Source organism: Oncorhynchus nerka, linkage group LG28 (assembly GCF_034236695.1).
Source record: "Oncorhynchus nerka isolate Pitt River linkage group LG28, Oner_Uvic_2.0, whole genome shotgun sequence".
Taxonomy (NCBI): Eukaryota; Metazoa; Chordata; class Actinopteri; order Salmoniformes; family Salmonidae; genus Oncorhynchus; species Oncorhynchus nerka.
The window spans coordinates 33,252,717-33,280,382 of record NC_088423.1 but is presented as its reverse complement, the minus strand read 5'-3'; the positions used below and the strand labels follow the sequence as shown (position 1 = coordinate 33,280,382).

The 27,666-nt window shown below is 42.1% G+C and overlaps 1 protein-coding gene across 1 annotated transcript in view; it reads right to left on the bottom strand.

Annotated features, from left to right (window-relative positions):
• Positions 1 to 27,666, bottom strand: part of LOC115113159 (attractin-like protein 1) — a 312,747-nt gene that overhangs the window by 110,871 nt on the left and 174,210 nt on the right. Inside the window, exon 27 of the mRNA XM_029640467.2 lies at positions 21,988 to 22,066. Within this exon, the coding sequence (XP_029496327.2) occupies positions 21,988 to 22,066 (79 nt within the window). The remainder of the gene's footprint in view (positions 1 to 21,987; positions 22,067 to 27,666) is intronic.

Sequence of the window (27,666 nt, the reverse complement as noted above, 5' to 3'; positions counted from 1 at the left end):
CAAGATTAAATTGGCAATAGTCTGATGGGTGAGAATATTATCAATTGTTAAATTGTATATGAAGACTCTGATGAGTCTTTGATCACGCGGACTGGGATATGTTCCGGGTAGCCTCGGAAAATAACATTGATGTACAAACGGACAAGGTGACTGAGTTCATCAGGAAGTGTATAGGGGATGTTGTTCCCACGGTGACTATTAAAACATACCCAAACCAGAAGCCGTGGATAGATGGCAGCATTCGCATTAAACTGAAGGCACGAACCACTGCATTTAACCATGGCAAGGTGACTGGGAAACAGTGTAGTTATTCCCTCCGTAAGGCAATTAAACAGGCAAAATGTCAGTACAGAGACAAAGTGAGACGTATGTGGCAGGGTCTGCAGACAATCACGGATTACAAAGAGAAAACCAGCCACGTCGCAGACGCAAACATCTTGCTCCTGGACAAGTTAAACACCTTCTTTGCCCGCTTTGAGGATAACTCTGTGCCAACGACGCGGCCCGCTTCCAAGGACTGTGGCCGATAGGAGTAAGACATTTAAGCAAGTGCTGTTCATTGACTATAACTCAGCCTTCAACACCATAGTACCCTCCAAGCTCATCATCAAGCTCTGGGCCCTGGGTCTGAACCTTGCCCTATGCAACGGGGTATTGGGAATCCTGAGGGGCCACCCTCAGTTGATGAAGGTAGGAAACAACACCTCCACTTCCACTGATCCTCGAGACAGGGGCCCCAGAAGGGTGCATGCTCAGCCCCCTCCTGCACTCCCTGTTCACCCATGACTGCATGGCAAGAAACGCCTCCAACTCAATCATCAAGTTTACAGACGACACAACCATAGTAGGCCTGATTACCAACAATGAAGAGACAGCCTACAGGGAGGAGGTGAGGGCCCTGGCGGAGTGGTGCCGGGAAAATAACCTTTCCCTCAACGTCAACAAAACAAAGGAGCTGTTCGTCGACTTCCAGAAAAAGCAGAGGGAGCACCCCCCTATCCACTTTGACGGGACCACAGTGGAGAAGGTCGAAAGCTTTAAGTTCCTCGGCATACACATCACTGACGATCTGAAATGGTCCACCCACATAGACAACGTGGTGAAGAAGGCGCAACAGCGCCACTTCAACCTCAGGAGGCTGAAGACATTTGGCTTGGCCCCTAAAACTCTCACAAACTTTTATAGATGCACAACTGAGAGCATCCTGTCGGGCTGTATCACCACCTGGTATGGCAACTGCACTGCCCGCAACCGCAGGACTCTCCAACCTGGGAAACTGCCTGCCATCCAGGACACCTACAGCACCCGATATCACAGGAAGGCCAAAAAGATTATCAAGGACATCAACCACCCGAGCCACAGCCTGTTCACCCCGCTGTCATCAAGAAGGAGAGCTCAGTACAGGTGCATCAAAGTTGGGACCGAGAGACTGAAAAACAACATCTATCTCAAGGCCATCAGACTGTTAAATAGCAATCACTAGCCGGCTACCACTCGGTTACTCAACCCTGCACCTTAGAGGCTGCTGCCCTATATTCATAGACATGGAATCACTGGTAACTTTAATAATGGAACACTAGTCACTTTAATAATGTTTACATACCACTTTACTCATTTCATATGTATAAACTGTTTTCTATTCGACTGTATTTTAGTCAATGCAACTCCGACATTGCTCATCCTAATGTTTATATATTTCTTAATTCCATTATTTTAATTTTAGATGTGTGTATTGTTGTGAATTGTTAGATATTACTGCACTGTTGGAGCTAGGAACACAAGCATTCAGCTACACCCGCAATAACATCTGCTAAATACGTGTTTTTGACCAATACAATTTTATTTGAACAGTGCAGCTTGAATTGACACAGAAACATGGAAAGAACTGCCAAAAAGTTCCTTTTGCAAATGCTCCTTCAGAGTCACAAGCAGGTAAGACATTTTGGTGTCTATATAGTAACAGAGAGCAGATTCTGCAGTTTCTGAATCACATATCCTTGCCAAACAACTCTTGAAAAACCCCTTGAGCTCTATTTCAAAATATACCTTTTGGGCAGAATTACTACGATTCCATGTGCACTCCAAAAACTCAAAGCAGAGTAATATATTAGTACTGGAAAGCATTTTCTTAGGTTCATAATGTTCCTCAAGACCTGCCGTTAACGAATGAATAATGAATGATCTTTGTGATGGTGTTCATTTAATGGATTCTAACACTAATTTTGATGTTTTAGTGGTTTTTCATTGTACACAGAATAATGACATCATGAAAATGCTATTGTGTTCTTTGAAATACATTTTCTTTCGTATTCTAATGTTACCTAAGACACAAACACAACCACATTATTATTTTTGTCATAGCATATATGAAATGTATTTATTAGACTGTTAGAATGTTGACGTCCAAAATACTCATCATAGGTTTGAAGAGGGTCCCCGGGGCCAGGCTTTTCTAGTGTTAACAATTATTCCAGGGCATCATTGATGCATCAGGCACTGCAGAGCTGTGAAATTACATTTAATGCTTTTAGCAATCTCTGTATACCATCCAGGAACGGAAATACAGTATGTAACGCAAAGACTTGAGAATCCAAATGAATCTTGCTCACAAATAACACAAATTGTAAAAAACAAGCTCAAGATCATGTTCTATTTCCACTGTTGTATACCAGAGAGATGTATTTCCGTGTACAGGTACGGCCATTCATTTAAACAACGAAACATCCTGACCAGGACTCAAACGTAACAACACATAATGGCACAGGCATTTTAAAATCATCCTAAAATAAGCTGTAAGTGGGATTCAGGCAGGGATGATTGTCTGGTGTATTGTGATGGAAACCTACTGCACTCCGGAAAACAAGCATAAAGCGTTATTAAGCGGGGTGTTCTCACTGAGAGTGGTGGTCCACCTAGTCACAAAGAGCAGCTGGGGGAGGCTATGCAATGGGGATGGAGCAGGTTTGCAGAGTGTATGTTTGATGCATGTGTCTAGATATTGTCTGAATATTATATCGGACAGTCTCTGTGTGAGGGTCTCTGTGTGAGGGTCTCTGTGTGTGTACACGCGTAAGGGAGAAAGGGACATTGATTGTGTGATGGTCTGTGTGCATACAGAGCCTTCAGAAAGTATTCATACCCCTTGACTTATTCCACATTTTGTTGTGTTACAGCCTGGATTCAAAATTGATCACGTTTATTTTTTTCTATCACCCATCTACACACAATACCCCAATAATGACATTAGTGAAAAAAATGTGTTGGATGTGTTGAAAATAAAATACAGAAATCTCTCATTTAAATAAGAATTCAATACTTTGTGGAAGCACCTTTGGCGGCGAATTCAGCTTTACAGAGTCGTCTTGGAGTCGTCTTGGATGTCTGTATCAGTTCTGCACAGTTCTGCACACAGTTTTGCACATCTGGGGTATTTTCTCCCATTATTCCTTGCAGATTTTCTCATGCTCTGTTAAGTTGGATGGGGATCGGCGGTGAACAGCAATGTTCAATGGGATTCAAGTCTGGGCTTTGGCTGGGCCACTCACGGACTTTCACATTCTTCTTCTGAAGCCATCCCAGTGTTGCTTTGGCTGTATGCTTGGGGTCATTGTCCTGTTGGAACATAAATCTTCGCCCCGAGTCCAAGGTCATTTGCACTCTGGAGGAGGTTCTCATCAAAGATGTGCCTATATTTGGCTCCATTCATTGTTCCATCTATCCTTACCAGTCTCCCAGTCAAATCAAATCAAATTTTATTTGTCACATACACATGGTTAACAGGTGTTAATGCGAGTGTAGAGAAATGCTTGTGCAGTAATAACCAACGAGTAATCTAACCTAACAATTCCACAACAACTACCTTATACAAACAAGTGTAAAGGGATACAGAATATGTACATAAATATACTGTATATGAATGAGTGATAGTACAGAACAGCATAGGCAAGAGTTGAGTCAGTATGTTGGCAGCAGCCACTCATGTTAGTGGTGGCTGTTTAACAGTCTGATGGCCTTGAGATAGAAGCTGTTTTTCAGTCTCTCAGTCCCTGCTTTGATGCACCTGTACAGAACTCGCCTTCTGGATGATAGCGGGGTGAATAGGCAGTAGCTCAGGTGGTTGTTGTCCTTGATGATCTTTATGGCCTTCCTGTGACATCCAGGCGTCCTGGAGGGCAGGTAGTTTGCCCCCGGTGATGTGTTGTGCAGACCTCACTACCCTCTGGAGAGCCTTGTGGGCGGAGCAGTTGCCGTACCAGGCGGTGATACAGCCCGACAGGATGCTCTCGATTGTGCATCTGTAAAAGTTTGTGAGTGCTTTTGGTGACAAGACAAATTTCTTCAGCCTCCTGAGGTTGAAGAGGCGCTGCTGCACCTTCTTCACCACACAGTCTGTGTGAGTGGACCAATTCAGTTTGTCCGTGATGTGTACGCCGAGGAACTTAAAACTTTCTACCGTCTCCACTACTGTCCCGTCGATGTGGATAGGGGGGTGCTCCCTCTGCTGTTTCCTGTCCATGATCATCTCCTTTGTTTTGTTGACGTTGAGTGTGAGGTTATTTTCCTGACACCACACTCCTAGGCCCCTCACCTCCTCCGTGTAAGCCGTCTCGTCGTTGTTGGTAATAAAGCCTACCACTGTAGTGTCATCCGCAAACTTGATGATTGAGTTGGAGGCGTGCATGGCCACGCAGTCGTGGGTGAACAGGGAGTACAGGAGAGGGCTCAGAACGCACCCGTGTGGGGCCACAGTGTTGATGACCAGTGGGGTGGAGATGTTGTTACCTACCCTCACCACCTGGGGGGTGGCCCGTCAGGAAGTCCAGTACCCAGAGTTTGGAGGGTACTATGGTCTTAAATGCTGAGCTGTAGTCGATGAACAGCATTCTCACATAGGTATTCCTCTTGTCCAGATGGGTTAGGACAGTGTGCAGTGTGGTTGCGATTGCGCCGTCTGTGGACCTATTGGGGCGGTAAGCAAATTGGAGTGGGTCTAGGGTGTCAGGTAGGCTGGAGGTGATATGGTCCTTGACTAGTCTCTCAAAGCACTTCATGATGACGTAAGTGAGTGCTACAGGGCGGCTGGGGATGCCGTCTGGGCCGGCAGCCTTACGAGGGTTAACACGTTTAAATCTTTTACTCACGTTGGCTGCAGTGAAGGAGAGCCCGCAGGTTTTGGAGCGGGCAGTGTCAGTGGCATTGTATTGTCCTCAAAGCGAGCAAAGAAGTTATTTAGTCTGCCTGGGAGCAAGACATCCTGGTCCACGACGGGGCTAGTTTGCTTTTTGTAATCCGTGATTGACTGTAGACCCTGCCACATACCTCTTGTGTCTGAGCCGTTGAATTGCGACTCCACTTTGTCTCTATACTGATGCTTAGCTTGTTTGATTGCCTTGTGGAGGGAATAGCTAAACTGTTTGTATTCGGTCATGTTTCCGGTCACCTTGCCCTCGTTAAAGGCAGTGGTTCGCGCTTTCAGTTTCGCGCGAATGCTGCCATCAATCCACGGTTTCTGGTTTGGGAATGTTTTAATAGTTGCTGTGGGTACGACATCGCCGATGCACTTGCTAATGAACTCGCTCACCGAATCAGCATATTCGTCAATGTTGTTGTTGGATGCAATGCGGAACATATCCCAATCCACGTCATCGAAGCAGTCTTGAAGCGTGGAATCAGATTGGTCGAACCAGCGTTGAACAGACCTGAGCGCGGGAGCTTCCTGTTTTAGTCTCTGTCTATAGGCTGGGAGCAACAAAATGGTGTCGTGGTCGGCTTTTCTGAAAGGAGGGTGGGGGAGGGCCTTAAATGCATCACGGAAGTTAGAATGACAATGATCCAGGGATTTACCAGCCCTGGTTGCACAATCAATATGCTGATAGAATTTAGGGAGTCTTGTTTTCAGATTAGCCTTGTTAAAATCCCCAGCTACAATGAATGCAGCTTCAGGATATGTGGTTTCCAGTTTACATAGAGTCAAATAAAGTTCGTTCAGGGCCATCGATGTGTCTGCTTGGGGGGGATATATACGGCTGTGATTATAATCGAAGATAATTATCTGGGTAGATAATGCGGTCGACATTTGATTGTGAGGAATTCTAAGTCAGGCGAACAGAAGGATTTGAGTTCCTGTATGTTGTTATGATCACACCACGTCTCGTTAATCAGAAGGCATACCCCTCCGCCCCACTTCTTACCAGAAAGACGCTTGTTTCTGTCGGCGCGATGCGTGAAGAAACCAGTTGGCTGTACCGACTCCGATAGCATGTCTCGAGTGAGCCATGTTTCTGTGAAGCAAAGAACGTTACAGTCTCTGATGTCTCTCTGGAATGCTACCCTTGCTCGGATTTCATCAACCTTGTTGTCAAGAGACTGGACATTGGCAAGTAGTATGCTAGGGAGTGGTGCGCGATGTGCCAGTCTCCAGAGCCTGACCAGAAGACCGCTTCGTTTGCCCCTTTTACGGCGACGTTGTTTTGGTTCGCCGGCTGGGATCCGATCCATTGTCCTGGGTGGTGGGCAAAACACAGGATCCTCTTCTGGAAAGTCGTATTCCTGGCCGTATTGATGGTTAGTTGACGTTGCTCTTATATTCAGTAGTTCCTCCAGACTGTATGTAATAAAACCTAAGATTACCTGGGGTACCAATGTAAGAAACAACACGTAAAAAAACAAAATACTGCACAGTTCCCTAGGAACGCGAAGCGAGGCGGCCATCTCTGTCGGTGCCGGTGTCCCTGCTGCTGAAATGCATCCCCATAACATAATGGTGCCACCAACATGCTTCACGGTAGGGATGGTTTTTTAGATGGGTGATGGGCTGTGCCTGGCCTTCTCAAATACATACCGCTTTGCATTTAGGCCAAAGAGTTACAGACCACAGCATCTTTTGCCATATGATCTCAGTCTTTCATGTGCTTTTTTTTACAAACTCCAGGCTTGCTGCATGTGCCTTTTTCTCAGGAGTGGGTTCTTGGTCACCTCCCTGACCAAGGTCCTTCTTGCCCGGTTACTCAGTTTAGTCAGAAGGCCAGCTCTAAGCAGAGTCTGGGTAGTTCCATTTTTTTCCAATGATGGAGAGCACTGTGCACCTATAAACTTTCAACACTCTAGAAATGGTTTTATTCCCTTCCCCAGATACTGTATATGCCTTATCACATCTCTCTCGAAGATCTATGGACAGTTCCTTGGACTTCGTGGTAGTTCCTGCTCTGACATGCACTGTCAACATTGGGACCTTATATAGACAGGTGTGTTTCTTTCTAAATCATGTCGAGACAATTAAATTGGCCACAGGTGGACTCCAATCAAGTTGTCGTGACATCTCAATGATGATCATAGGAAACTGGATGCACCTGAGCTCAATTTCGAGTGGCATAGCAAAAAGTAAATACTTATGTAAATTACACATTTCTGTATTTCATTTTCAGTACATTTGCAAACATTTCTAAAAACATGATTTCACTTTATTATTATGGGGTATTGTGTGTAGATGGGTTTTAAAAAATAATAATTTTGAATTCAGGCTGTAACAAAATGTGGAATAAGTATTTCTGAAGGCACTGTACATACAAAGATAATTAGGCATTATCATATGCTGACATTAAACAATACGCTTTTCACATTTCTAGTTTTGACAGATATCATCAGTCGTCAAACATGTCATTACAAATCCAATGAAAAATTTTCTTTTAAAACACACATGGCTAAAAACAGAGTTGTTGTCTTTTTAAGAAAAAAAGTTAGCTACTGTATCATCTCCATCTTTTGCATTATTTGAAACAGGTCCATTTTCATAACACCAACCTGCTTGCTAAACAAACACACATAATTTAAACTGCAGCCACCACAATTTCCATCCCCAGACAAATGTATTTGCATCTAGCTAATCAGAAATAAATTCAGCCACAGTTAGGACATTTCTAGGACGTAAAGCAGGGTAAATTAGATAGTGGCAATAAAACCAGGCTGTGTCCTTTTTATTTGCAATAGAGCTGATTGAAGGGGGGAGAGGGGACTCTGGGGACGTTGTTGTTTGCTACATTAAAAATAAGATTGAGACAAAGATAGAGGTCTTGTGTCAGCATTCCCTCGATGTCTGTGTGTGGGTGTGTGTGTGCATTCACACATACACACGGGCTAAATTCACACACATTAAAATGCTGCCAGCCGACACTATTGGCGCTTACAGCTTTAGAATCGGTCTGACAGCAACAAACCCCCTCATCACTGAAACCGGACGCAGAACATGATGATCCCAACAAGCAAGAGCGAGCATGTAGATGCCAAGCTGTATGAGAGGCAGGCTGTGTTCTAACTAATGAGACACGAGGACAGAGTGCCCTCTACAGATGCTTTAGTCCAGCGTGAGAGAGCTCTGACTGCATGCTGGCGAGGCCATACATCTGCACCTTACCTTCAATGTGGCTGTGTGTCCCCACTATGAGTATATACTTGTAAGTATGCAGGCTATGAGATACCCCTAGTAGAAGTAAACAAACCTATCAGTGACTACACTGCAATAAGTGTTAAGAGATAAACGGGAGGGGTTCAGAACTTTTGTGAAAAAGCACAGTTAAAAAATATATGGCGAATAGAAACTGGATGGTCCTCAGAAATAGATGGGAGGGGTTGAAGGTAGCGGAAGTATAGGATTCAAAACAAACAAACAAATACATATTGTAAAATAGATTGTGTCCGTAAAATGCATATAGTATGTTTAAGCTGGAAGTAGAAGCCTAAGTGCTGAGGTTCATTCGTTTACTCCAATTTTGGGAGTATATAGAATGTGTATACAGTTGAAGTCAGAAGTTTACATACACTTAGGTTGTAGTCATGAAAACTCGTTTTTCAACCACTCCACAAATGTCTTGTTAACAAACTATAGTTTTGGCAAGTTGGTTAGGACATCTACTTTGTGCATGACACAAGTAATTTTTCCAACAATTGTTTACAGACAGATTATTGCACTTATACTTCACTGTATCACAATTCCAGTGGGTCAGAAGTTTACATACACTAAGTTGCCTTTAAACAGCTTGGACAATTCCAGAAAATGATGTCATTGTCACGACTCCCGCCGAAGTTGGCTCCCCCGCCTGTTCGGGTGGTGCTCGGCGGTCGTCGTCACCGGCCTACTAGCCGCCACCGATCCCTTTTTCTTTTCGGTTAGTTTTGTCTCATTTGTTACACCTGTTCCTATTTTGTGTGTGCTTGATTTGCTTCCCTATTTAGCGTGTGGAACCCGCCCCTTTGTTGTGCGGGATTATTTTGATGTTCACGTTGTGTCGTTGGTGCTCTGGACCGTGTTACCCGTTGTTTTGGGTTGGTCAGTGGTTTGGCGCCCTGCGTGTTTGGGCATTTACTTTTGGTGCCACATTAAAGTGCATCTTTCCTCTGGACCTCTCTGCTCTCTGCGCCTGATTCCTCTCTACACACCTAGCCAGCCGTGACAGTCATGGCTTTAGAAGCTTCTGATTGACATCATTTGAGTCAATTGGAGGTGTACCTGTGGATCTATTTCAAGGCCTACCTTCAAACTCAGTGCCTCTTTCCTTGACACGAAATGAAAATCAAAAGAAATCAGTGAAGACTTCCTTGGGACCAATTTCCAAACGCCTGAAGGTACCACATTCATCTGTACAAACAATAGTACGCAAGTATAAACATCATGGGACCACGCAGCCGTCATACCGCTCAGGAAGGAGACGCGTTCTGTCTCCTAGAGATGAAAATACTTTGGTGTGAAAAGTACAAATCAATCCCAGAACAACAGCAAAGGACCTTGTGAAGATGCTGGGGGAAACAGGTACAAAAGTATCTATATCCACAGTAAAACTAGTCATATATCAACATAAACTGAAAGGCTGATCAGCAAGGAAGAAGACACTGCTCCAAAACCGCCATAAAAAAAGCCAGACTACGGTTTGGGGACAAAGATCATACTTTTTGGAGAAATGTCCTCTGGTCTGATGAAACAAAAATATAACTGTTTGTCCATAATGACCATCGTTATGTTTGGAGGAAAAAGAGGGAGGCTTGCAAGCCGAATGCTATGAATGCTTCTTCTAACCCATCACTTTTTACTACATACATCAATACTATTAAATTATATCTTTACATTAATATATATAATTTATAAGCCCAAAAATGGATGTAGCAACTACAGATTGCCCCTTTCAGTCTATCAAAAGTGTGTGAGTTTGAGCATGTGTCCATTAGGCTTATGGATTTATTTATTTTATCAGCATGAATTATTTTATCAGCATGAATTAGATGAGCAATAAAAGCCTAACTTTTATTCCATAGGTTGGGATCCGCACTATGCAGCTGTTACAAGAGCACATTTTTCCCTTGCTGTCCACTGGTTTCAAAAACAATGATTGATACCGTAGGCAGCTTAAACGTCTTGAATTCAACCATTATTGGGTTCAAATACACACTTAGATTTGTGAACTGCCATCCACAACAACCACAATCCGTAACGCGCAAATAGCTAAATGAGAGAGCAGCAGTGTGATTCATGCACTATGTAGATATCAATAATAAGTGATATCCGTATCTCCGTAGACTTCACCACTGCTGTCATCCTTACCTCCGAGTGTTTATTCAAATTTGATCATCTTTGGATGCTGACAGCAGTCGCAGCATTGCAAGACATAGCTTGGACTGTAGCCTACAAAAGCCTACTCCTGCTCTTTTCCCGCAATCCATCAAACATATTTTGTGTGTCATCATTTTTATTGTATTTTATTTCATTTAACCTTTATTTAATTAGGCATAGTCAGTGGTCTCTGACTTGTGGTCAGACTCGCTCAACTGTTTGAATGTCATTGAGAAAACAGATAACTGTCAAATATTTTTCTCAGCTAACATCCTTTCTGAATTTAAAAGTGATCCTCAAAGTAATCATCTAGTTTTCCAGGTATCTGTAATCTGATTACAATATTTTTGCTGGTAACGTAACGCATTACAGTTACGTTTTTTTGTAATCCCTTACATGTAACGGATTCCATGTAATCGGTTACTCCCCAACCATGTATATATGTGTATGCATGTATCTATACAGTCCATTCAGAAAGTATTCGGACTTTTCCACATTGCAACGTTATAGCCTTATTCTAAAATGTATTAAATAAATAAAACATTTGAATCAATCTACACACAATACCCCATAATGACAATGTGAAAACAGGTGTTTTATTTTAAAACACAGAAATACCTTCTTTACATAAATATTCAAACCCTTTGCTATGAGACTTGAAATTGAGCTCAGGTGCATCCTGTTTCCATTGATCATCCTTGAGATGTTTCTACAACTTGATGGGAGTACACCTGTGTAAATTCAATTGATTGGACATGATTTGGAAAGGCACACACCTGTCTATATAAAGTCCCACAGTTGACAGTGCACGTCAGAGCAAAAACCAAGAGGTTGAAGGAATTTTCCTTAGTGCTCCTAGACAGTATTGTGTCGAGGCACAGATGTGGGGAAGGTTACCAAAACATTTCTGCAGCATTGAAGGTTCACAAGCCCACAGTGGCCTCTATCATTCCTAAATTCCTAGAGCTGTCGGTCCACTAGGGACATGTTTTTAATGTATTAAGTGTGTATGTTTATCCTGTGTTACCATATAGTTAGCTAGTAAATGATAAATTAAACCAATTTGTGTAGTACTGAATTATAAGTGAGGCTCGGTTTTTGCAGATGCAAGGTTACAACTGTTCAGAATGATGATATGATACAAGGTTATGATTAATAAGTTGACTGTTTATGGATGTGATAGGTAAAGACCTTCAGAGTTCAATTCGGGAGATGGTAACGCTTTAAAGAACCACTCTCGTGGTGCCCCAAATCCTAATGAGTTAATTGTTACATGATTAGTTTAATTGGGTAACAATTAAACAATGAAAGTTAGTTGATTAGATAAATAACAGTCATCAGATGAATGAAAGTAAAGTCACGACAACATGGGAGAACCTTCCAGAAGGACAACCATCTCCGCAGCACTCCGCCAATCAGTGGCCAGACGGAAGCCCCTCCTCAATAAAAGGCACATGACAGCCCGCTTGGAGTGTGCCAAAAGGCACCTAAAGGACTCTCATGCCATGAGAATCTCTGATCTGATGGAACCAAGTTTGAACTTTGGCTAGAAAGCCAAGCGTCACGTCTGGAGGAAACCTGGCACAATCACTACGGTGAAGCATGGTGGTGGCCACTTCCTGCTGTGGGGATGTTTTTTAGCAGCAGGGACTGGGGGACTAGTCAGGATCGAGGGAAAGATGAACGGCGCAAAGTACAGAGAGATCCTTGATAAAAACCTGCTCCAGAGTGCTCAGGACCTCAGACTGGGGCGAAGGTCCACCTTCCAACAGGACAACGACCCTAAGCATACAGCTAAGACAATGCAGGAATAGCTTTGGGACAAGTCTCTGAATGTCCTTGTGTGGCCCGGCCAGAGACTTGAACCTGGTTGAACATATCTGGAGAGTCCTGAAAATAGCTGTGTAGCAACTCTCCCCATCCAACTTGACAGAGCTTGAGAGGATCTGCAGAGAAGAATGGGAGTAACTCATCAAATACAGGTGTGCCAAACTTGTAGCGTCATACGCAAGAATATCGAGGCTGTAATTGCTGCCGAAGGTGCTTCAACAAAGTACTGAGTAAATGGTCTGAATAGTTATGTAAATGTGATATTTCAGTTTTGATTTTTATACATTTGCAAACATTTCTAAAAACCTGCTTTTGCTTTGTCATTATGGGGTATTGTGTTTAGATTGATGAGGGGAAAAAAGTATTTAATACATTTTAGAACAAGGCTGTAAGGGTCAAAACACTGTCCGAATCCGCTGTATATGTGTATATATTTACAGAAAATATATGGGGGTTGGAAATGATGCAGGCAATTACACTGATGGAAGCTATAATCTACCTGAAATATTAAAGCTGATCTACCCCCCCCCCCCCCCCCCCCCAAAAAACGATCAAAAATAAATAAAATGGAAGACATTTCAGACACCAGCCTGAAGTCAACCCCCACCATCAATCACCATGACAACCAGGATCAGCATGTCAGAACATACCTCAGAATGTGTAGGGGGATATTATTACAAAAAGTGAGCCTTGGGAAGGAAGAAAATAAATGAAACCAGAACAAACACAAATAAAACTGGTGTGGGCCACGTTATGGCTCCAGGGAGACGTCCTTGCCACGTCCCTCAGAGCATTAGGTGCAGGGTCCCTGGCTCCTTTGAAGATTGACATTGGAGTTTGGCGACGGGCATTTCAGATCCCTGCGAAGCTGGGGACCTTCAGACTAATCTACCGTCAGATGATAAAAGCAGTCACCTGTGAGGAGCTGATAGTGTGGAGTCATTAATGCACAGTGGGCCCGCAAACATCAGAGCTGGGTTTGAAGACTGATATAGTGTCCCTGTCTCTCATATTTACTCCAACTTCTGTGTCCTCGTCGGCCTATACCCCAATAAAATGTACTAACTATCGATCATACAGGTTCTACTCAAAACAAACGAACACAAACTCGGTTGTGTTCACTTATGCTTTATGTATAATCTGATCATTTTGATGAAAAATTGTGATTTATGGCTGAGAACATATGGTAGACTGGCTAACGTGGTGGTATAATACAGTTCACTGTATGAAAGGACAAACTGTGGTTTTAACCAAATCGACCGATGAATCTATCCCTAAATGGAAAGAAAACGGATCATCTTTCTGTCTTGAATACAATGATGGTTAGACTTAGACTCCGCCTGTACGAGTGCTGTGGTGACACGCAGAATAGCTGGCAGTCTATCTGACTGAGTGTTGCTGATGTTCAGCGGCTAGGTTAAGCAGCACAGCACCGAGGCTCATCCCATTGCTTTGTTTACACTGAGGCTGTCCAGGGGAGCCAATGCTTGGCCACATTAAACCCTCCTAATCTGCCACCTCTATTAATGGCTGCCAAATATGGGGTAAGGGTGATTTGGTGCCAACTGGCCCAGACAACATAATCTGTCCAACAGGAGATTGTGGTCTGTGTTGCATAGAGTGATAGGTCTATAGAGGGTGCCAAGTACCGTAGGCCTTCAGAGTCACCTCAACTCACAGCATTTAAAAAAAAAAAACTTTATTTAACTAGGCATGTCAGTTAAGAACAAATTCTTATTTGCAATGACGGTCTACACCGACCAAACCCGGAAGACGCTGGGCCAATTGTGCGCCGCCCTATGGGAATATGCTATGGAAATAACTTTCTCATCAGAATAATTCTCTCTCAACACAATAGGTGGCTGCTCCACTACTACCGGAGAATATAATAACTTCAATAACTAGACTATCAAACATCTAAATTATTAAATGTGATTACTGGAAGCTGTAATTGCTTTCAAATTTGGCTAATTTGAGAATAGCATGGACAAGTTAAGAAACAAATAGCCTTAAAACCTCAAATTTAATCACATTTCTGTTCATTATGGAATGTTTTTGCAGCTCATACAGCTGAATATCTCTAAACTTTAATGCAATAATGACAGCAAAGAAATGACACAATATGTTAATTACGTTATGCAAAGTCTAATTTAAAATAATAAATATAATGGGGAATTGTGGTAATTATCATACCGACACCAAAAGGTCAGAAGTGCCCAGCCTTAACAAGTCTCACCTAATATGATAACGCACACAAACACACACACATACAAATGATGGTTTAATTTATGCCCACAAAATTAATGTTGCTCTTTTGAGGACGACAGCGGCTAAACTAAATTACAGGAATAAATCAGCATTTAATCAGAGAATTGGGCAACATCTGTCTGTGGTTTGGAATAGCAGTTACATTGGACTGGGGACTAGGGGGGATAGATGGTAATTTCAGAGGGGAGCTGGTGAGAGACATATGCGCCACTTCCATACTCTACAATCTGACTAAACCCAATACATATTTTAGCTGTGTGAATATTTTCGGGTAAATATGAGTCAACGCTAATGTCAAAAGCTAATTTACGGCAGTAAGCTGCTTAACATGGCCATCAGACAACCAAATTATTACCACAGTAATGAATAAAAATTGACAAATAAATAAGAAAGCCATTATCTATTAATTTGTTTGTTTATTTGTTTATTTATTGATTGCAAGATGAAGAGCAAGCTTAATGAGGTTAGTTGTCAAAATAGGGCTTTTCCCCAGTCTACAGAGGGGCAGCCCTATTAGGGGAATCAAAGAGGTCTGTACAAGCTGTCTTGTGCATCATCATTACAATTTCAAAGTAGTTTTGATTGTTTGATCTCATATCCCAAAATTATTGTTGGAAATGTAATTAGCATGAGCCCAGTTGTATTTTCCTCTCTGCTGGTTGTGATCCATAATTAACTCTGAAGAGATCCCATTTTCACCTTCGCTAGAACAATCCCTCCAGAGTTTCACCCATAGGATATGTGCCAACAGATGATAAGCACTACTGTGAAAAGTGCTACAATATAACTGTCAGTACATTGCAATTAAGTCAAATAATGAGACATTTGCCTTTACCGTATTACCAAAGACAGTACAGTAAGATAGGCAAAAACTGCTTCTCCAATGGAAATCCCTGATCACGCTTGTAGGCGATGTCATGGCGACGTTGGGGATCTAAGCTCATACACAGAAACACGTCACTGGGTCTAACGGTAGTCTCGCCCCAAACTGTGCATATGCAGGCCGCCAAATCAAAAGCATTCATTCGATATAAAGTTGTTTTTGACAAAAATGCGTATGTGTCAGGTTGTCACTTTCACGAGGTTGAATTAATAACATGTTCAACTACTTAAGACATTGTCTCGAACTTAGGTTGTACCTTTAGATTTAGAGAAAATTAACAGCTAAGGAAGAATCCATTATAAGATCTGGAAACATTGTGGGGTTGTCACGATACCAACATTTTACTAACGATACAATACCAGGCCAAGTATCACAATACCAAGAAGTATCGCAATTACACAGGGACAAAATTCAGAGTGGCCTAGCGTCCTGTTTGCCCTGTCCCCCTGACGCTTGTTCCCGTTTTCTAAACGCTATGCGCATGTGCTACACAAAAAACCTGTCACTGATATTCACACTTCTACTCAATACAACACATATAGAATTTAACTTCACACTGTATAATAGAATACTGCATATAATGGTGAATTGCTCATATTTGCAAAGGCCTACCTTTGATTTGGTTGGAGAAATAGGAGGAAGTAATATACATGCATAATGATCTGCATGTCATTGTGTCAGTAAGGGGAAAACACTGCATGAAACCTTCCTCACTCTTCAGTAAACAGACCCACCTAGACTGTCCCACCCTCTCACACACACTTTCTCTCTCTCTGTCACCCTCTCACTCATAAACACGCCACTCTCTCTCCCACAAACATACTGATACCAACTTTAGAAACGTAAGGCACCGAGAAATAGATAGTTGATATATTTTAGGCTTCCATTAGGCCTATATGAATCCTACCTTTGAAGCACATCTCATGAGTAGCAGACCTTTTTCCTTTCTTCCTGTTCCAATCCAATTTGACTGGACCTACTGTCCAAGTTACAAAGTTGTTAGCTCAGTAATGTGACAGATTGTTGTTGTTGTTATCTAACCAATAATTAGCAACCTGGAATTAGTTTAAAACGGCCCACGACATGGTTTGCTCCAACGTATCAAATGCACAAATGTAACAAAGAAAACTCATCAGGGACTGCATCCCCAGTCATAGTCACAGCTAAATTACACGTAATTTTTTTTTGAGAAATAGATGTGCAGGGAGAGCGGACGGAGAGAAGCAGGTGAGTGGTGGCTGGAATGGGATGCGACTGCTGGCTGGCTGATTACAGTTACCACACGTGGTATGATATCAGCCTGAAAGTGAAGTGGACATTATTGGACCGGCACATACAAACGTGACTGTTGCTTAAAAAAAATGCAACTGTATTTATAAACAAAACAGAATTCATTAACAGTTTATAACAGGCGCCAGCGGGTTCTTTAGATTGGTAGGGCCGAAAAATGTAGTAGTATGATATGAAATGGTACTACGGTATTCTAAAATGCTGGTATCATAAGTATCATGACGTTTTGGTACTGTGATATTGCTGTGGAACCTGTATACCATGCAACATTCATACACTGATATAGATAAAACTGCATACAAGCTTTATTCACACTAATGATTTACTGAAGCCCAAAGCACATGCGGTTTACATGGAGCAAAGGAGTCTTCTAATCACGTCAGAGGACCGTGATGCAGCATCGATTCCCCCAGGGGCCTGAGTATAATTTATAATATTCCTTTTTTTTTGTGTCACTTATATAACTGCTTAAAACAACAACAACCCCTAGACTTCTTGTTTACAACACATTATAAATTATATTAACAAGGCAATCTTAAAGAGAAATGAGAATTTGCTCAGAAACGACCGTTGGAGCCCGAAAAATAATAATGGCTATTATATATTAGCCCCATTTGGTCCAATTGACCAAGTCCCCGAGCACCTACTGGAACATCAACAATTTATCTCATCACTCCTGCATTAATAACATCAAAACAGGAAGATCATAAAAAGACAGCATCCAGCTCCATTGATTTGCATTGTTAATTTCCCGCTTGATGGTGCAGGGTGAGTAATGAAGGAAGTAGGTAGGAAGACTCCTGCGTAGTTAATCACAAAGTTATGAGCTGCCAGCACTGAAGTCAGACAATTGCTTTCCACTGTTTCTGAAAATGTGCGCGCACGTGTGTGTTTACCTCAGTCTAGTAATGGATCCTCTGTCCTTTCCCTCACTTCTCTCCAACATCTACCCTCGCACACAGCTAAAACCCTACCAAAAGTGTGAGTGAGTGAGTGAGTGAGAGACATATACACACAAACATGCTAACACTCCATTCCTCAACTGACAACAGGCATGCAGTTGCTAGAACAGTTCTGACACTATCTTTTTGACATCCATCTTGTTCATTTCTTTGTATTTAACTACATACAGTTGAAGTCGGAAGTTAACATACACTTAGGTTGGAGTCATGAAAACTCGTTTTTCAACCACTCCACAAATGTCTTGTTAACAAACTATAGTTTTGGCATGTCGGTTAGGACATCTACTTTATGCATGATACAATACATTTTTCCAACAATTGTTTACAGACAGATAATTTCACTTATAATTCACGGTATCACAATTCCAGTGGGTCAGAAGTTTACATACACTAAGTTGACTGTACATTTAAACAGCTTCGAAAATTCCAGAAAATGATGTCATGGCTTTAGAAGCTTCTGATTGACATAGAGGCTAATTGGAGGTGTACCTGTGGATGTATTTCAAGGCCTACCTTTAAACTCAGTGCCTCTTTGCTTGACATCATGGGAAATCAAAAGAAATCAGTGAAATACCTCAATAAAGATAAATAAAGATTGTAGACCTCCACAAGTCTGGTTCATCCTTGGGAGCAATTTCAAACGCCTGAGCATACCACGTTCATCTGTACAAACATTAATACGCAAGTATAAACACCATGGGACCACGCAGTCGTCATACCGCTCCTAGAATGGAACGTACTTTGGTGCGAAACGTGCATATCAATCCCAGAACAACAGCAAAGGACCTTGTGAAGATACTGGAGGAAACAGGTACAAAAGTATCTATATCCACAGTAAAACGAGTCCTATATCGACATAATCTGAAAGGCCGCTCAGCAAGGAAGAAGCCACTGCTCCAAAACCGCCATTAAAAAAGGCAGACTACGGTCTGCAACTGCAAATGGGGACAAAGATCGTACTTTTTGGACTGTTTGGCCATAATGACCATCGCTATGTTTGGAGGAAAAAAGGAGAGGCTTGCAAGCCGAAGAACACCATCCCAACCGTGAAGCACGGTGGTGGCAGCATCATGTTGTGGGGGTGCTTTGCTGCAGGGGGGACTGGTGCACTTCACAAAAATAGATGGCATCATGCGGGAGAAAAATTACGTGGATATATTGAAGCAATATCTCAAGACATCAGTAAGGAAGTTAAAGCTTGGTCGCAAATGGGTCTTCCAAATGGACAATGACCCCAAGCATACTTCCAAAGTTGTGGCAAAATGGCTTAAGGACAACAAAGTCAACCTATTGGAGTGGCCATCATAAAGCCCTGACCTCAATCCCATAGAACATTTGTGGGCTAAACTGAAAAAACTTGTGCCAGCAAGGAGGCCTACAAACCTGACTCAGTTACACCAGCTCTGTCAGGAGGAATGGGCCAAAATTCACCCAACTTATTGTGGGAGGCTTGTGGAAGGCTACCCGAAACGTTTTACCCAAGTTAAACAATTTAAAGGCAATGCTACCAAAGTGTGTGTGTATGTAAACTTCTGACCCACTGGGAATGTGAATAAATAAATAAAAGCTGAAATAAATATTTATCTCTACAATTATTCTGACATTTCACATTCTTAAAATAAAGTGGTCATCCTAACTGACCTAAGGCAGGGAATTTTTACTCGGATTAAATGTCCGGAATTGTGAAAAGCTGAGTTTAAATGTTGTTGGCTAAGGTGTATGTAAACTTCCGACTTCAACTGTACCTCTCTGTTCTAACCGTGGTCATAAAATAGGGCTACAGCCCCCTGTAATATATGGGATGTAGTAAAATAACTAATGCAGCTGGATATGTGTGATATCAGTGCCCCTGGTCTTTACCCCATGGGTGACATGCTGCATTCAAGCTGAGTGTTAGTGTCCACAAAGAGAGTGAGGCACAGTGAATGCAGCATTGCAGCTCTTCTGTGACATGGGACTCTTCCTCATTAATAATGTAGACGTGTCCACAAGCAAGTGTGCTCTCACTGGGAAACAAGGCTAAACAAATACAGGGTTAGCCAGGTAAGAGGAGACTTTACACTACACTGCAGATGTCACCACCATTCATTCATAATGGAATAAAACATTGCGTTTTGGGTTTAAGTCTGCCGCATGAGCACAAACAGGTGTGTAGTACAGCTATATTTGATATAATTTAAATGTTGCAGAGAACTTTAAAAAGACTTGGCAAAAAAAAAAAAAGACTTGGCTAAATAAATAAAAAAGACTTGGCTAAATCAATAAAAAAGACTTGGCTAAATCAATAAAAAAGACTTGGCTAAATAAAATAAAAAAGACTTGGCTAAATAAATAAAAAAGACTTGGCTAAATAAATAAAAAAGACTTGGCTAAATAAAATAAAAAAGACCCACTAACAGAAAAATCACTTAATCATCTGAAACTCAAGATATGAAAGTGAAATGGACTAATAAGATGTGCACATTTTGATAAAAGGACAGAGCTAAAAACAGGCGGGAATTTACCCCTCTGTGATATTAAAACCATGACCCATCTGAAAGCACAGCATTTGATGAAGAGAAAACCACCAACTGTGGCAGCCTTGGCAGAGGGACAAAACCACCAGTGTTTTAACTATAGGAGTCCTCTTCTCAAATCTCAATGGATTTCACAGAAACCGAGCATGTTACATCTCAATTAAATCCACACTGATGTTTTTATTGATTTTAAAAGCCCAATCATGACTTATTTAAGTTGCACATTGGTATGCGTGTATTTATGTCACCATTTTGTGGCCTGTAAAGAAAACAGAAGAGTAGAAAAAGAGACAAATGAAACCGATGTGGCATCTGTTGCAGCTTTAAGTGATATATCACTCCATTCCACTTCGTTAAGCGTCACTCCGTCAGAGTTAATTGGATCATGAGGAGCAGTAATTAAGGGGAATGGCCTTGTTTATCGCTGCGCTCCGCTCGTTAAGGAGTGAGTCGTGTTTGCAGAGCGGGCGACATTAACACAACCTTCAGAACAGCCGGGGGGGTTGGGAGTTGCCTTTGCACTGGAGGGGGGGGGGGGTGAAGCCTGCAGGGGTAGCTACTAGTGAACAGCACACAGTGGGTGTGGTACAGAATGTGATGGGGGGACAACTACCATTATGAAAACATTAGAGTCTACCCTCCTTTGTTGACATGTAGAGTCACAGACAAGGTCAGTCAATGTCTTTGAGGATCTGGTCTGTTCAATTGTTCATGAAAAGGTGAAGAAATCATTTTGGAACACCTTCATAATATTGAGTTGCACCCCCTTTTGCTCTCAGAACAAAGAAAATGTGTTGGGACATAGACTCTACAAGGTGTCGAAAGCATTCCCACAGAGATGCTGGCCCATGTTGAATCCAACGCTTCCAACAGTTGTGTCAAGTTGGCTGGATGTCCTTTTGGTGGTGGACCATTCTTGATACACACGGGAAACTGTTGAGCGTGAAACACCCAGCAGCGTTGCAGTTCTTGGCAACCTTAAACCGGTGTGCCTGGCACCTACTGCCATACCCTCTTCAAAGCCACTTCAATCTTGTGTTCACCCTCTGAATGACACACACACACACACACACACACAATCCATTTCTTAATTGTCTCAAGGCTTAAAAATCCTTCTTTAACCTGTGGATTTAACAGGTGACATCAATAAGGGATCATAGCTATCACCTGGATTTAGCTGGTCAGTCTATGTCATGGAAAGAGCAGGTTTTGTATACTCAGTGTACATATAGACTACCAGAAGCTCTTACCAATGCATAGGAAATCATGTATTTATGTTTAAACCCACAGAGACAGGGACAAACACAACAACATACACATATTTGTAGACACAAACACAAACCCAGAGTCTGAGTTAGTGAGAATAGAGCACCCTCTCATTTGTGCCAGTAAGTGGGTTTGAATCTGGTGTTGTTCTGTGTGATCCGCTCATGGGTCGAGTTCCAGGCAGACTACATTCCAGTCGCCCGCCAGATCCATCTACATCCTAAAATATAGTAATCTGATACCCGTCTGCGCAGTAAATGATGTGGCATGTGACCATTGGTAGATGTACGCAGGGCAACTGCAATGTAATCTACCTGGAACGCCACCAAGGTTACCAGAAATTAGGACAGCTGAGGAGATTGACCTATGACCTACCTCTCTCCTCCTGGATGCCCAGCACGTCTGTTTGACCTTCCACACCACCGCTGCCACCAGCAACAGGGACAGGAAACAGCTGCAGGAGAAAACAGCACAATCAATCAACCAATCAATCAATAAATTGTCGGCAGGTAGCCTAGCTGTTAAGAGCGTTGGGCCAGTAACCGAAAGGTCGCTGGTTTGAATCCCCAAGCAGACTAGGTAAAAAAATCTGTCGATGTGCTCTTTAGCACTTAACCCTAATTGCTCATGTATGTCGCATTGGATAAGAGTGTCCGCTAAATGACTAAAATGTAAATGTGATTTTAATTAGATCATCACCCATTATCTATTCATTCTAGTATTTACATGAAATATAATATCATTTCACAACAGTACCACGAGGAGGTAAGGACAAATGTAGCTGTACAATCAAAACTATTCTTTAAATATATAATAATGCATAGAACTGGCATGACGTCACAAGGGGGTAGTGACTATTTTAATAGTCTGGCAGTCACATGATCAATCTGTTAACGCTTTATTATAACGTTCAGTAATAACCATTTATAAGGCATTCATAAATAGTTTGCTTGCCATTTATTTATTAGTATACTTACGTTTTGTAAATTTGTAAATGCTATATAGATAGTTATTCACACAACTTTTTAATAATTTATGAATTATCCATACGATTAGGTGTTCTTTTAAACCATTTTACAAATGACATTTTGCAGTACCTGATCTAAAGTGAGCACTACTAATACTTTAGAAATAATTTAGCAATGTTTTGAATGGCCATCGTAATCATCTCCTCGAAAGGTTTGTCAATGTACAGTTGTGGCCAAAAGTTTTGAGAATGACACAAATATACATTTTCACAAGGTTTGCTGCTTCAGTGCCTAGATATTTTTGTCAGATGTTACAATGGAATACTGAAGTATAATTACAAGCATTTCATAAGTGTCAAAGGCTTTTATTGACAATTACATGAAGTTGATGCAAAGAGTCAATATTTGCAGTGTTGACCCTTCTTTTTCAAGACCTCTGCAATCCGCCCTGGCATGCTGTCAATTAACTTCTGGGCTACATCCTGACTGATGGCAGCCTATTCTTGCATAATCAGTGCTTGGAGTTTGTCAGAATTTGTGGGTTTTTGTTTGTCCACCCGCCTCTTGAGGATTGACCACAAATTCTCAATGGGATTAAGGCCTGGGGAGTTTCCTGACCATGGACCCAAAATATGGATGTTTTGTTCCCCGAGCCACTTAGTTATCACTTTTGCCTTATGGCAAGGTGCTCCATCATGCTGGAAAAGGCATTGTTTGTCACCAAACTGTTCCTGGATGGTTGGGAGAAGTTGCTCTCGGAGGATGTGTTGGTACCATTCTTTATTCATGGCTGTGTTCTTCGGCAAAATTGTGAGTGAGCCCACTCATTTGGCTGAGATGCAACCCCACACAGGAATGGTCTCAGGATGCTTTACTGTTGGCATGACACAGGACTGCTGGTAGCGCTCACCTTGTCTTCTCCGGAGAAGCTTTTTTCCAGATGCCCAAAACAATCGTAAATGGGATTCATCACAGAAAACCACTTTACCGATAAATGGTTGATTTAGGAGCAATCTTACTGGCAGTAATATCCTTGCCTGTGAAGCCCTTTTTGTGCAAAGCAATGATGACGGCACGTGTTTCCTTGCAGGTAACCATGGCTGACAGAGGAAGAACAATGATTCCAAGCACCACCCTCCATTTGAAGCTTCCAGTCTGTTATTCAAACTCAATCAGCATGACAGAGTGATCTCCAGCCTTGTCCTGGTCAACACTCACACCTGTGTTAATGAGAGAATCACTGACATGATGTCAGCTGGTCCTTTTGTGGCAGTGCTGAAATGCAGTGCAGTGGAAATGTTTTTGGGGGATTCAGTTCATTTGCATGGCAAAGAGGGACTTTGCAATTAATTGCAATTCATCTGATCACAATTGCTATCTTCATAACGCCCTCCGTGTACAGCTAGAAAATAGCTTTATAACATTCTGTACATGCAAATTGCCATCATACAAACTGAGGCAGCAGACTTTGTGAAAATGAATGTGTGTCATTCTCAAACCCTTTGGCCACGACTGTACTTTGAGGAAGATTTGGTTGCCTTGACAGTTGTCATTTCTCCATGTGCCTGCATAGAGTGCTGCATGTCTATTTACCTTAGAGAAAACTACAAAAATGGCCACCAAAGGGCTAGCAGCACCGAAAACTAGGAAATGGACTTACTAGCACCGAATACTATGAAATAAGACTGCGGAGGTAAACCAAGTGAAATATGGGGAAATAGCATGAGATCAATTGGACCCATGGAGTGGGTCAAGTAGAGTGGCCATCTTACACAGAGCAATGTCACATAGAATGATCCCAATGCCAATGCCATCTGGACATTAGATCACACAAAGCCTGTCTTTCAACCAGAGCTTTTACAAGTCCTGGAGGCCAAAGAACCAAACCACCAAGGCAGGAAGTAGTGTAGAAGTCCAAGACAATCACTATCTTCATAATGCCCTCCGTGTACAGCTAGAAAATAGCTTAGAAGCAATGACCACATCGTAAAGGGCTAAATTGTAATTAGCGTGACATTTCCAAGCCAAGCCTGCTGAAAGGCTGTGGAAATGCTCTTTCTCATGTGTTCTTCGAAAACCACTAGTTCAGTACATAATCAGACTGAGGAATTTGCCTAATTAGCGATGTGAACCATATACTGACAGTATGGTACATACTTACAGTTGTCACTATAGCTGCATGTGTGTGCAGGTTTGACAGGTTTGATTAAATATGACCGTACAGTACGTCAAGCTATGACCAATTTCTTCACCAATGTCTAAAAACGTAGGGAAAATAAATAAATAATCCTGAAAGTCTCACACAACCCTATGATGGCTGTAGCTCCATATTGCTGGCAGGAGTATAACTGGGACTGTTTGGAACAGACACTTCCTCCCCTCCAACACCGCTCGTTGGCTTGGCCATATTTCAAAGCCCAATCAGTAACAGTCCATCATTCCACATCAAATCTATTAACTCAGCCTGCAATTAATCCCAAACAGGGCGGCTTACTGCACTAATGGGGAGAGGAGAAGACTAACTGTCACTATTAAAGAGGTATTAGGGGGGTTTATTGGGGTTTCTTACACATATAGCTTTAGCCAAGTCATCCGCAACCAATGAGATTCAAACCAATGAGGTCCATGTGCAGTTCTGGGGTGGATGGGAGGGCTGAGTGGGACGGATACAGTGTATGTTTCATTGTGTGTGTGTGTTTGCGTTTGTGTGTTCATTTTGATCTTGTGTGTGTGGGGGGGGGGGGGGGGACCATTTCTCTGGTCTCCACATAAAAAAAAGGCTATTTTAAGTGTAGGTTTTTACAGTTAAGTTCAGAATTAGGGTTAGGGTAAGAATTAAGAGTTGGGGATAAAGTTAGGGTTACGGTAAGAATTAGGAGTTGGGGTTAAGGTTAAGGTAAGAGTTAGGTTAACGGTTAGGGTTAGGGGTTAGGGAAAATAGGATTTTGCATGAGAATCAATTGTTTGGTCCACACAAAGATTTTTGAAAGAATGTACAATATTTGCACAATCAGGTGTGTAAAGCATTTGGAGTTACCCAGGAAGACACAGTTGTAATCGCTGTCAATGGTGATTCTAACATGTATTGACTCAGGGGTGTGAATACTTATGTAAATTCGATATTTCTGAATTTCGTTTTCAATAACTTTGCAAACATTCCTAAAAACATGTTTTCACTTTGTCATTATGGGGTATTTTGTGTAGATGGGTGAGCAAAAAAAAGTCAAGTGGTATCGATACTTTCTGAAGGTACTGTGTGTGTGTGTGTTTGTGTGTGTGTGTGTGCACGTGGGGCACTGAGGGGCTGAGGGTTAGTTGTTCAGTATTGTGGATCACATGAACATGGGGAAGGGGTTTATAACACGTCCAATCATCCGAACCATTGGAGAACATATCACAAACACCCAGCAGCAAGCTACAAGATCGATACCCAATCCTCCACACACAATCCACAAATGACCACAAGAAAGACAATTCCATCTGTACACCAAAGAGTACCAAGCTGTTAAGCAATGATATTCCCCCAGGCACACAGAATGGCAAAAGGCTGATTTCTAAGGGAGCCCAAATAGTGGATAACACAATCCCAATTTGTTTACCTTTCTATCAGTTACAGAGAATAGCACACAAAGCAGTGTTGTTTGTCAAACTGCCTGGAGTATCCCTCGGGTCGCAGCGGCACAGAATGTTGATAGCCATTTTGAAATAATTGGGACAGCTGATAGAGGCTTATTAGCCACTTAGCTTTGTATATTGTCTCTGTGCTGAACTTGAGCAAGAGAAGAAGGAGAGATGATTTCTAATCAACTTAGAGAGAGGAAACGAGTAATTGGACCAAACTGAACTGCAATGTCAACAATTAGCATTGGGGCTGAAAAGGAGAAGCAGCATAAACACTCCTTCATTGCACCAATTTTGCTTGTTCATTTAGGGAACCGCTCTGGAAAGTGTGAACGAGAGAGAGAAAGAGAGAGAGAAAAAACTATTTAACCACTCTTCAAAGAAAAGCTGGTCAAATGAGCTTTTAGAAGTTAATCAGAGTCTGTTAGAATACTACTTCATGTCGAGAGTTTAGTTTGAGGATGAAATTAGGCGAGAATCTTCCAACCTTTTTTCCCTCTCTCGTTTCTGTCTCATGTATACAAGTGTACATATGTTAAAGATATGCATGATGTAACTTAGGAGATAGGAGATCATGTGGCATTGTCACACACACACACACACACACACACACACACACACACACACACACACACACACACACACACACACACACACACACACACGGAGTCAGACAGATAGGATGACAGGGGAACTGTACAGTAAAGATAATTGCAGAAATATAAGTAGCTTGGATGAACACTAAAATAGAGGAACAGACACCCAGCGTGTCATTCAAACATATGAAGATATACTAACAGAAAAACAGAAGAAATATGCTAAAAGAGAGGCATGTAGAGGGACAAAACATGTCCAAATGATCAAATTACTATACTGTTGTTACAGTACCTGAAACAAGATAATGACGGTGAAACCTATGACTGCATACTGCCCTAACTCAGGATTGGAGAAAGAGCACCTATGATAAGCACTGATTTCTAAGGGAAAATATCTCCTCCACTCTGTCTCTCGTTCCCCCCCTCGTGCCTCTCTCTCGACCCCTCTCTCCCTTCCTGGTTCCCGCTCTCTCTCTTTTCCCCTCTCTCTCTCTTTCTCTCTCTGTGGTGCCAGCTCCATCATGTCAGTGTGCTGTGCCCTCAGCCTGCAGGGCCAGACTCACACACAGGGCACCGCAGCTCTGCCGCCCTGCCACTTCATCTCTTATACACACCAATGGAGCACAGCCAACACACACACACACACACACACACAAACACACACACACCAAAGCATGCAGACACACACATTCACACACAAACATGCAATGGACAAAGCATTCACTCACACACACAGTCACACATACAAAGACCACAAACTCGTACCCTCTGTGACATGCACATGCATAGCTTACATTTACACAGAAACATCTACAACCATGTTAACATAGCCACACGTGAACTCCTTTTTCCCCTTGACTAAAGCCTTT